Below are 12,478 nucleotides of genomic sequence, written 5' to 3'. Positions count from 1 at the left end.
TAGGCACTTCTGCAAAAAAGTTGTTCATAATATGACTTGACAAGGTGACAAGATGATCAAACACAGAGCAGTGCCAACATAATTCACACTGGGCATTAGCGAGAAGATTCAGAGACTTGAGCCACCACACCAGCCGACCATTAATCATATGTTGCATCACCTTGCAGACGCTACTGGCGATGGAAATTGTATGGTAGCTGGAAGGAAGGTGTTTGTCTCTACCAAATTTAGATATGGGAATGACCACGACCTCACACCAGTGACTGGGAAATGTGCCATCTGTCCAAATACAGTTATATGTATGGAGGAGAAAGCTTAGGCCCTCAGGAGATAGGTGTTGCAATATTCTGTGAACGCCATCCAGTCCCGGAGCACATGACTGGGATGAAGTGTGTGCACATTTAAGCTCCCTCATATTAAAAGCAATATTGTAACATTCACAATTGTGGGAGGAGAAAGACATCATCTGTGCCTCTGCCGCTCGTTTCAGAGGTCGGAAGGCAGGGTGGTAGTGGGTGGAACTTGAAATGTCTGCAAAATATTAGCCCAAGATGTTGGGGATATCAAGAGAGTCTACAATAACATCGTTTGCTATGGTCAGATCAGGAGCCGAGAAATGAACCATGGTTCCTGAAAGCGACTGAGATTACTCACAACAACAGAAGAGGAAGTAAAACTGTTAAAACAACTTTGAAAAAAAAAAAAAAAAAAAAAAACCAACTAGCTTTTTTGCTATTCCTGAAAATGCAGCAATACTGCACACGTAGCTGTTTATAACGGATGTAGTTTGCTATTGTGGGATGGCATTTAAAAATATGGAGAGCTCGTCTCCACACACGGATTGCATTGCGGCATACCTCAGTTCATCAGGGGACAGGGGCACATTGGGTGAGCAAGAGGAGTGATGTATGGAACGCTTTGATTTGGAAAGCTGCCAGTTGGTTGGATGCACAGATGGGACAGGTGTTTGCAAATGAGTGACAAAGAGGAAGTGCTCACTCGAGTGTGTGTTGGAGAGAACGGACCACACAAGATGGCGAGCAAGTTGAGCAATAAAGATCAGAAGGTCCAAGTGGGAAAAGGAGTGGTTGAGTTGGGAAGAAATGTGGGTATACTTGTGTTCAAACACATTAAATTGAGCCAACTGAAGATATCTACTAGGAGAGAGCCTCTCGGACAGGGGCATGGAGAGCCCAAAGGCGATGGTGGACACTGAAATCACCGAGCAGCAAAAAGTGAGGAGGAAGTTGAGCAATAAGTTGCAAAATGTCTGCCCTGATGACAGCAGAAGCTGATGGTGACTGGATCTTACAAAGAGAGGAGATGAAATCAGGAAAAGAAAGATGGACATCAACAGCTTCAAACTGGGTGTGCAAGGAAATGGTGTGACTATAAACATCATCTCGAATGAGCAACATGACTCCTCCATGAGCCAGAGTCCCTGCCTCAGGGGGAAGGTCAAATCGGACTGAACTGAAGTGTGGGAGGTAAAGATGATTGTGAGGGTGTAAATTTGCTTCCTGGAGGCAGAAAACAACTGGACAGTACGACCACAAGAGGAGCCGTAGTTCAACCCTATTGGATGTGATGCCACGAATGTTCCATTGGAGAAGAACCATATCAGATGATAGACAGGAGATGAGTCAAATAAGGGGCAGCCACCACAGTGGCTACCAAGTGTGCCAGAATTCAAACATGCACAATGACTAGATTCAGAAGATAGAGGATCCTGGTTGATTGCCTACAGTTGGCCAGCAGACTGGTTGTTGGCTGTGTGCCTCGGTGAAATGGAGGTCGGCTGGGTGAGGGCGTCGCGTGGTGACACCGTTGAAGAATGTCGACGTCGAGAAGGTGAAGATAGTTTGCCTTCATTTGGTTGCTTGGAACCTTGGCGTTTGTCAGATGCAGACCCAGACGTTGGCTGGCTAACTGTACAGAGAAAGTCATCTAGGAAGTACTCCTTTTTGCATTTCTGTGCTTCTGTTTGCAAGGCATGCAATTTCACTGGCGCAGGTGAAGGTTTGTTGGTAAGGTGTGCTCTTGTAGCTACACATGTAGCTACTGAAGAGGAGGGTGTGATCTTGGAGCTGAACGATTTCACAACCATGGCAATGAACTGGAAGTCACAAGCCTGAAAAGCCATGTCCCTCGTACGTCAGGGTGTAGCAAGAACTGTACTATAATTGTCAAAGGGTGGTGTAAAACGTTTACAGCTAGCCAACATTTTCTGAGCAAATGTAAGTAGGAACCTTTTCCATCACCCAAATATCCTGATTGGCTCTTTCACTGAGGTATGTGGGACAGTCACGGGAGGAAGCAGCTTGCAGTTCATACAATGAGGCAAAGGAGGGTGGGTACTCAGCCTCATGAGTGTCCCTGCCACAGGTTACACTTATGGCTGCACTTTCACAAGATTCGTGGGTGTGATTCTAACACTGACATTTATAGCAAAGCGTGGAACTTGGGATAAGTGGTCTGACAGTAATAACTTCGTAGCCAGCCTCAATTTTAGATGGAAGTACCACATGGTCAAATGTGAGGAACAGAGTGTGGGTTGGCACTAATTCTTAATCGAGTCATTCCATCATGCGATGAACTGCCGTCACTCCTTGGTCAGTGAGATAGGCTGTTATTTTAACCTAGGTCAGGCCATCAAGCAGCCGAGTGTATATCACGAGAGGAATTCAGAGGGTAGTGGGCCTCTAATTTTTACAGGATAGCTGTGGAGAAGTGTTGCATTGAGCAGTTTCTGTGCCTGAAAAGCACTGTCTCCAAAAACAAGGTTCCATTATGCAACTGAGAGCAAGACTTCACAGGACCTACAGTGACATCTAAACCCTTCTGAATAAGAAATTGATTAATTGTCATGAAATTGTGACCATCTTCTGTGTGTGACACCACAAGGCATTGGAGTGCAGCCATTTACAATTACGAGATGAGGAGCTCATCGTGGAGAAACCCCCACGATGGATAGCATCTCCAATGGCGCACTACTTCCTGCTGGGGGGGTGGGGGTGGGGGGGGGCAAAAGGAGGGGGGAGGAAGGAGAGGGAAGGGGGGAAGGTGGGGAGAGGCTCACCCATCTTCTTTGTTGATTGTCCACAGTTCAGGTCACATCTCCCAGACTCCAGACATAGGGATCAATTGGCATACAGGAAGGTACCAGGTCAAGCAATCACCATTCCCTGTGCCTGGCTTTTACCAGGGCTTATGTACGAGCCCTACTTGTCGACCCGGGGCTGGGAATTACACGTTACCCAGTCACCTTTTATGTGCAACACACGTGGGGCGGCAAACACACAGGGAGGAGGAAGAAGAAGAAGAAGAAGAAGAAGAAGAAGAAGAAGAAAGACCTCAAACACCAAAGCAGAGGAAAGTAGGAAAAGAAAAATAAGTTGACAGGATTAATCCATACACAGTTTTATCAAGAACTTCAGTTACCTGAAGAAGGCATACAACTCTGTCCCCAAGGTAGGGGAAAAGAATAGGAAGAGAATAAGACATGCAGCATGGATAGGGAGGTAGCACTCCAAAGGCTGGCACCCACTGGTAGCAAAGCATGTACTCACCAGAGAGTGGTGAGCCCCCTGAAGACATCAAAAATAAGATAGTTATGATAAATCAATGCTTCACTACTGTGTATAGGCCACCTAGTTGTGTGGAGAACCTGTTTTATATGCCCACACCTTCAATAGCAGGATTACAGTTAAAGACAAACACATTCCCAAGAGAGATACTTGGGGCAGGAATCATATCACTCATCAGCCCACATGTAAATACTGTTCAGTGTGAAGCTGGCATGACCACCATTAAATTGTAACACAGAGAAAGCCCACCATAAACATGCAACATGCAATGATCTGTGAATTACAAGCAGACACCTGTGGACAGATTTAAGATTAATCAACTCGAGCCTTTCTACGAACACTAGCTCTTCAATTGCTGGTGGAAATTGGTTTTCTAATTACACACTGGTAATTATTACTAAATGGTATTTTCGTAAGCCTTTCTTTAGCCCCCCCTCTGACCTCATTCTTCCCTCCTTTTCACCCTGATCCTTCCCCGACATATGCAGAATAATAGCACCACCATATCTTTACTGACAGAGTTCTTTTATCTGTGTAGTTTGTATCAAACCTGTCTTCATTTGTATCTACTATTCTTTACATATGCAACTGCTCTTTATTCATTATTAATTACTACATACTTCAAAACCTGGTAATTACTTCCCATTACCCTCAAATCAACTGCTATACCATCTGTGTGTAAAAAGTTCTAAAATTTACTGCAGCACTCTACTTTTCACACACTTATTATCCTCCATGACTATTCCTTGTCAGTGCAAAGAAAGGTAATTTTTGTTCAGGAAATATTAAATCTGACATCTGTATTATGTATTGTCAATACGATACAATTTCAGCTGTTGTTGAAAGGATTTAATATTTTGACATTTTACATTTCAAAGGGGGAAAGATCATATGTTAACTGCCAATTGAACACCTTCTCTTAAGTTTTCATAAGAAGCAAAGATTAGGCTGCTGGAAACATGGTAGCTAAACTAATTTTCAATATATCACAATGTGAACATTTGGGAAATGCACAGTTAAATATCAGTGAAAACATCTGAGGTGCAATTTGGTACACAACTCCATCAAATATGGCTGTGAAATGCAATGAAGTATCAAAACTATTTGGGTGCTCTTATATTCCCTCCAGTAATAATGCACAAGCAGCACCAAACCACCTTAAGAAACACGTGTTCTAATAAGATTAATGGAACAATTCTTTACATATGGAGAAGCAGAGGGCATATCTGGATAAACATAAAAAGCAGCAATAATAAAAAATTTGAACTTTGTAAACTAATGCAAAAAACTGTGTGTATTTATAATATATGCTGTGCAATAAAAGTGTCTACCCAGATATGAACACTGAAACATGCTACAATGCTACAGAACTTAAATGCACTAACACACTTACACATACTAACAAATATGCAAACAAAACATACAAAATAATAACAACAAACAACAACAATAATAATAACAATAATAAAATGGAATTTTCTAATTCTGATGGGCTGTGGCTGGGAACAATTGCACAAATCAGCAAAACGTTCAACAAAAGTTAATTTCTTGATTCTAAAAATAAAAACTCTATAAAGTGCAAAAACAGCATAATGTTGCTGTACTAATCTTAAGTTTAGTAAATCAATATGGCAAATTGAAAATTATAGTCTCTAAGTTTTAGGAAGGGGAAGTACAGGTAGGTTTTAAGACAGTCTGCCAATGAAAGTGTTGTGACTTTGCATTAGACGTAAGGCAACAAATTCTGAGAACTCAAAAACAGCAATAAATAAGAGATTCCACATGATGTCTATGGGGAGCACAAATCTAAAATGACTGGCTAAGAAATTGATTTAGCTTCTCTTTCCTTTAATATAAAAAGAAAACAGCTATTAGAAAGAAGGAATGACTGTTCCGTGACTGAATGAGTCAGACAATAAGACAGACATGATTAATTATTTTCTATCAAAATAGAGAAAAATTATTCTACATCATTTTCTCTCACCATCTCGTACATCTCCAGCTTCTATTTCTGTCACACCATTAGCCATTGAGTCCAATCCCTCATTCTCGGATCGAGATTTAGGTCCTGAACTCTCATATGGCTTTGTCTTCCATCCGCCACGCACAAAATTATTAAGATTTGCACTGGGATCGCTCAAACGTCTCTACCAAACGTGCAAACAAATTATTTTAACAAATAAAACCAAAAGTTTACATTTGTATGTATCTTTTAAAAAATTTACAGTATCATCATTTTATTTGAGAATATGCACTAAATGTATTATTACCCGGTGTGTGTAAACAAAAAAGTCTTCCGGGTCTTCATCCCAATCAGAGTCCCACATGTCAGTTGCACACAGTCCAGGTTCCGATGTTGGGGTTTCCGCTCCAGAGCCTATACATTTTTACATGTAATTTAAGAAGATATTAATATAAATCCAAAGTATGAAACTATCTGTAAAAACTAAAAGTCAAAAAGCACCGTAGAACAACTGAAATGATCAAGTTTTCCAGAATTATGAGTTTTGAAGTCCAGACAGTGACACAAAAGGTATCACTACAACCATGCAGAGATTTGTGCTGAATCAACACAGAATGTGCGTATACATCGAGATTCTCCAAAACTTTAAACTGGCTATTAAGTGACAAAGACAGTGGGTACGCAATAACATAAGCATTACTGGAAGAGGGCAAAAGCACTGCTAGTTTTTCTTCATGCAGAGTGAGGGTGAGGCCATATTGGTGTAACATATAGCAGAAAATAGTGCTTTTTCCCCTCAGCTTATTTGTGAGTAGTTTTGAAACACATACAATATTAAATCACACCAGTTTTATGGTTTCTTTAATATGATTTGTTATTTATATTAATACTTATTGTAAAGGCAACATGTAAAGTCTGTAAATGGTTGTTATTCCAAGAATGAAATGCACATGTATTGTGCTGCCACTGGTTCCTGATTGGAGACTGGACAGATAGACAAACCATATGATGTAATACTGAAAGTATCATTTGATACTAATGAACGGTAGAGGAAACAACTTGGTTAGGGAAAGCTAGGAAAGTACAGCGAGTGATTTGTCATGTGAAAGTTGCAACATCATCTGGCATCAGCTGTCCAAAGGTCAGACACAAAGAACAGTCTTGGATGCTGTGAGATTATGAAAATATACTGAAGTTCTCTACTTTTTCTGTAATTTTCCATAGCTGTTAATAAAATGACTAAATGGAAATAGCTGTAGTTTTCATTACTGACAATTATCAGCAATGAAGCAGGTCATGTGATGGAACAAGCGAACTATAGAGTACTAGCGCTACCTCACAATCCCCCATGGTTGATGATGATCACCACCATCATCATCTTAGGAAATTACAAGCTTCAAATGGTACTGATTCACAACAAAAATCAGTGACATTATTAACTGTGTCAGAATAGTAATTAATTAATTAAATAACAAACTTAACTTTACCCTGACACTTTCAACCTGTAATTGGATTGTGTACTCAGTCCATAAGAGAATCAATTTACCTGTTAATGGCAGTTAACTTTGATCGTTTTTTGCAAGTATTGAACAGTTCAAGTTTTTGCAAACTGAAAAATAGGTAAAAGAAAGAAAATCATAAATTTCAATATAATCAGCAGTTCCATAAAAGATAGTTTCAAGCTAAGGATCCAAGGAGAGGGAATATTGCACCACACTTCTCCTATCCTATAACTTCCAGATCATTTTGGCACCTAGAATGATGCATGGGGAATTCTACTAATCTTAGCATTATGAAGTTGCTTCACATAAGCTTTGTCCTCATAGTCTCACTATTGCTGAATCTCTATTACCAAACTTTTCCTGTTCTCTTTGTGTGGGCAGTTCCTTTCTCTGCATGAACCTGATTTTGTTAGCAGTTGAAGTGGAAGACATAGACACGACCACTAAAACTCTAGATGTGTCACACACATATCACATTTACTGGCCATGACATGAAACCAACTAATAAGTACACAGGTAACAATTAACAGCACAATTATACCCACCTTTAGGTTTAGTTACTGCCATTTCAGCATGGCCTTTTCCTTGTGGACCTTTCATCCGTACAAATTCTACACGTTGTGTTGTTGCACCAGAGAACAATCCAAAAGTCATTCTCTGTGCCATTTTGCTACTTAAGCTTGACTGCAGACAGATGCCAATAACCCACACAATGAAAATAATTTTTGTAAGTACTAAGATTGAACTATTTTAATTAACAGTTACAAATGAACATGTATACAAATAATTTCATTACTTAATTGTATTTCCAAAACACCATGGGCCAAGGACAATTATAGTTAAAAAATTAAATGACCAGAACATTATGATAAATCTTACCCTGGCGTCATATACTTTCTTGAGGGCATCATATCTAATAGAACCCAAAAAAATGACACCCTGAATGGCACCATCTCTGTCAGATGCCACAAGCTCTACGCACACCATCTCGCCATCTCTAACCAGTATGTCACAAAATACCTGTAACAACATTCTGAATTACTAATAAAGTGTGAAACGAGGAAGCAAATAAATTCTCAAAACAATGAGTAAAATTTATTTGTGTACCTTGATACCACTGAAACTTAATACTGTATCAAATTACACAAAATGTACAACTAGTAGGAATTCGGACAGGATCTTAAATTCCATATTTGAGAATATATTCATTCTTGAAAAAACTACCACATTAATATTTGACTGCTGCACACACACACACACACACACACACACACACACACACACACACACACACACACAATGATATACCAAAATAAACAACTGTAACTAAAAAACAATAGAGACTAACAAATGAACAAACCATTGCCTATGGGTAGCATCTTTGACTGGCATCCTACGCCCTGAATTCTAACCGAGCCACTGTCAAGATTTTGAATAAATTTCATTAGCAATGGCAGCTGAAGACTTCCATCATTAGGAGACAACCTTGTTCTGCCAACATCCTTGTCAAAGAGGGCAAAGGAGCAGACGGAGTTTCAGGGAACCTCTTGCCTTTTGGGTGGGATACTGCCCCTGAAAGGAACATGAATCGGCACTAATCAATGACATGATGATGCAGAAGGTAGTGGTTTCCACTGCATTAAAGAGAGGCAATGTGTGTTCTCAGAACATTTGACCTGTAATCGAAAAATTGTCATGAGGATCTGCCTATTGCCAAAAGATTTCAGGTTAGTTCCCCATTAGTCCGAGGAGGAGATAACCATGAGAAAAAGAAAAACCAACAGATGGATAACACTGACTGCAACTGTGGTAGGGAAGCAATGAAATCTGAAAAAGGAATGAAAAGACGCAATTTGGGTCGGTGAAATGTAAAGAAAAGAAGACAAGTATTTCTGGTCAGATGAATACACAGTAATATCAACAGCAGCAGAAAATGGCGTAACAGGAATTGGATTGGCTATGAATAGGAAGGTTGTACAGAGAGTAAATTACTGTGAGCAATTCAGTCAGAAAGTTCTTCTCATCAGAACCAACAGTAAACCAATGCCTACAATAACTTTCCAGGTGGAACTGCCAACATCACAGGTAAAAGAAGAAGTGATAGAGAAAGTGCATGAGGATACTGATTGAGTAAGTCAGAAAGTAAAGGGAGATAATAATCTGATATTCAAAAATGACTGGAATGCAGTAGTAGGGGAAGGAATAGAAGACAGTTATGGAAAAATATGAGCTTGGTAGCAGGAATGAGGGAGAAAAACTAATCAAGTTCTGTAATAGTGAATACGCTGTTCAAAAATCACAATAGCAGTAGGCACACTTGGGAAAGGCTCTGCAACATGTGATGATTCCAGTTAGATTACAACTTGCTTGGGCACAGATTCCAAAATCAGATATTGGACTGTATGAATAGTTCATCTCCTACTATCTACTGCATGTGCCCCTGTTTCTCATTACAAATCTTAAAAGTATTGTCATAGCTATTAAAAATTCATAAGCTTTTATTTTCAAGGCTGTCTGTAGAGGGTTAGGAATATGCTGGGGATAGGACAAATTATTTTATACCTTTTAATCCAATATGAAAATATGTTATATTAAAAATTTATTTATATCTAAATAATTATTTTCTGCTTTTTAGTGTTGTAAGTGTTAATTTCCCAATAGGTTTTAATCATTCTGACAATATATGTTTTATGTGAATAATTATTTATATATGTACTAACTTTTTAACCCAGCTTTGGCCGAGTATGCTGATGTAACCCAAGAACAATAACTTTATTATATAAAATAGGATAAACACACAAGACACAAAGTACATTCTATAAACAACAAACAGACAGAGTGTGCACTCCAGCCTATATAGCCATAATTCTAACAGGGGGGCACAGCCTCTAGTGGCCAAATCAAGCACAAACTTCACACGCAACCTATGAAGTGGTGCACACACAAATTTGGTAGTTACAGTATCCATGTATATCACATATATTCACACATTTCATTCATCCCCTTTCTCTGGCCATCTTCTCTTCCCTCCTCTCTCTGCTCAGCTGTGCTCATTCAGTCACATACCACCTGGAGCACATTCTGGTCCTGGACAACAGCCTTTATGTTAGGTGTTACCAATAATTTTCACCTCTACCCCTACTGAACAGACTGAAAGGAAAGAGTGTTAATATTGCACTGTCATCAATTTCTGTGCTATACTTAAAATGTCAAGTCTCTAGCTCATTGGGGAGTTAGTTTCAAATCAATTACAGTCAAGAGAGGGATTTAGTAAAAATGTGTCAAAAAGGGCAGTTACAGAAGGTGGACAGACAAACAAGGAGGATAATGTGATGAAACATTAGGTAACAGAAGAAGTACTTCAACTGACTAACAAAAGAAGAAAGAGCAGAAAGATATGGGGTATGATAGGAGTACAGCAATACAAATTACTTAGGAATGAAATAAACAGAAAGTGCAAGGAAGCAAATGTGAAATGGCTGCAGGAAAAATGTGTAGAAATCAAAACAGAAACTGTTGTCAGGAGAACTGGTTCTGCATACAAAAAAGTCAAATCAATGTTGAGTGAAATTAAAAGCAAGGGTGTCAACATTAAGAGTCCAGTAGTAATTCCACTGTTAGATGCAGAGGAGAAAACAGATAGATGGGAAGATTACACTGGAGGCCTCTATAAATGCAAGACTTGACAGATGGCAGGATAAAAGAAGAAATGGAATTCAAGATGGAAGACAAATGAGATTCAGTGTTACAGTCAAGAGTTTAAGAGAGCTTTGAAAGGCTTATGATGATGATTAAAAAAAAAAGATGAAAGGTATAGTAAAATTACTTTGGAATTTCTGAAATCTTTGGGGAAAGAGGCACCCATATCACTATTCCAAGTTGGTGTATAAAATCAGTGAGACTGGAGACATATCATCAGACTTTCAGAAAAATATTACTGCCCACAATACTGAAGACAAAAGGGCAGATAAGTGCAAGATTCGGCATAACACCTCGGGCATCCCTTAAGAATGGAATATAAGAACTGGAAAGAAAACTGAGTAGCTGTTATATGATTATCAGTACAGTGAAACTCCTATTTCACATTTTTGTGTAGTCCAGACTTAAAAAAACGCAAAACTGAGAAAAATGCAGAATCAAGGAAAATGTTAAAAACCTCCAAAATACAATCAAAAACCCATGTAATTGGCATATATGACTAAAAGTTCCAATCCTTTCCAATAGTTTGTATAAAATCTGTCTAAGTGGAGGAAATTAAATGTACAATACAATGTTTAGACAGTAATTTATGCTAATGAATTTCATCAGTTTTTAAAAAATCACAGATGCGCAACAGCAAGTAAAAACTTATAAAAAAATTGAAATTGGCATATGGATAAAAGGTAATGGAGCTATTTTCTGACATGCTATGACCACAAATTATACACTCATAACCTGCATTTTCAAGAGATCATCATTTGTGGTCACACAGAAAAAAAGCAAACATTGATGAACATATCGAATTAAACCAAAAACATCACAGCAGCTAAGTGTTTAAGCCATAATCGTAAATGTGGACATCTGCTTACTGATAAACTTTGTAACCATTGCTGTTACTGTTTAATGCTTTCCTTATGAGCTGCATTTCAGATGCTCAGCACTGTTAAAGTGTTATTTTGGGCTTGATGAGAGAAACAGAGATGTGATAAAATGAGTTTACTTCCTCAGTTGATGTTACAAGCTTATTAAAAGTGGCTCAGTGAATTTCTGTATACTGTGTAAAATGCACATTTGAAAGGAAGTTCAGAAGATACATTTTAGCTTCATGCCCTCTGTCATTGCTGACAATCTTTATGATCTACAGTGCACAAAGTATATACGTGAGTAGTGTATGTAGTTGTTGCAACTGTATCATGTCATATTTGAACACGAAAGTATTTAATAGGCACTATCACAAAACCCTTATTCTATTTCTGTGTGGCATTTCTATCATAGCACATCATCTGCATGAAAAGTATATTTTCAGCACTTCACAAAATGCTTTCACTCCTACCTGCACGCACACGCGCACACACACACACACACACACACACACACACACACACACACACACACAGTAGATAAGCTCTTTTACATGTGTTAGTGTGGTGTGGTGGCTGTACTGGCTATTAGGTGACTTAAAAAGTTGCCAGCCAACAAGAGTTCACTAGCCAGAAATGGGCAACACTTCTTTGATTATGACTGATCACATTCTTCGTTTGAATTTAAAAGGTTGGTGATTGATATTACTGTTGCATGCAGTACATCGAAATTACATGCAAAAAGATGAGTTATATGTGGCACTAGAAACACATATTGGCTCGGTCCGGAACACTTTGCATTGACTGTTTTGTTTTTCCATTACCTCTGCAACCTAGCAGTAGTTGTATCACAATTGCATGGTGAAG

The 12,478-nt window shown here is 38.8% G+C and overlaps 1 protein-coding gene across 4 annotated transcripts in view; it reads right to left on the bottom strand.

Moving 5' to 3' along the window:
* Nucleotides 1-12,478, bottom strand: part of LOC124789829 (uncharacterized protein KIAA0930 homolog) — a 102,736-nt gene that overhangs the window by 38,437 nt on the left and 51,821 nt on the right. For all 4 annotated transcript variants that reach the window (XM_047257323.1, XM_047257320.1, XM_047257322.1 and 1 more), the window contains exons 5-8: nucleotides 7,932-8,072; nucleotides 7,598-7,736; nucleotides 5,858-5,964; nucleotides 5,572-5,734 (exon numbers count right to left, since the gene is read on the bottom strand). In XM_047257323.1, coding sequence (XP_047113279.1) covers nucleotides 5,572-5,734; nucleotides 5,858-5,964; nucleotides 7,598-7,736; nucleotides 7,932-8,072 — 550 coding nt within the window. The remainder of the gene's footprint in view (nucleotides 1-5,571; nucleotides 5,735-5,857; nucleotides 5,965-7,597; nucleotides 7,737-7,931; nucleotides 8,073-12,478) is intronic.

This window comes from Schistocerca piceifrons, chromosome 3 (genome assembly GCF_021461385.2).
Source record: "Schistocerca piceifrons isolate TAMUIC-IGC-003096 chromosome 3, iqSchPice1.1, whole genome shotgun sequence".
NCBI lineage: Eukaryota > Metazoa > Arthropoda > Insecta > Orthoptera > Acrididae > Schistocerca > Schistocerca piceifrons.
Note: the sequence above shows the minus strand (reverse complement) of the source record. Positions and strands in the feature narration are given on the sequence as shown.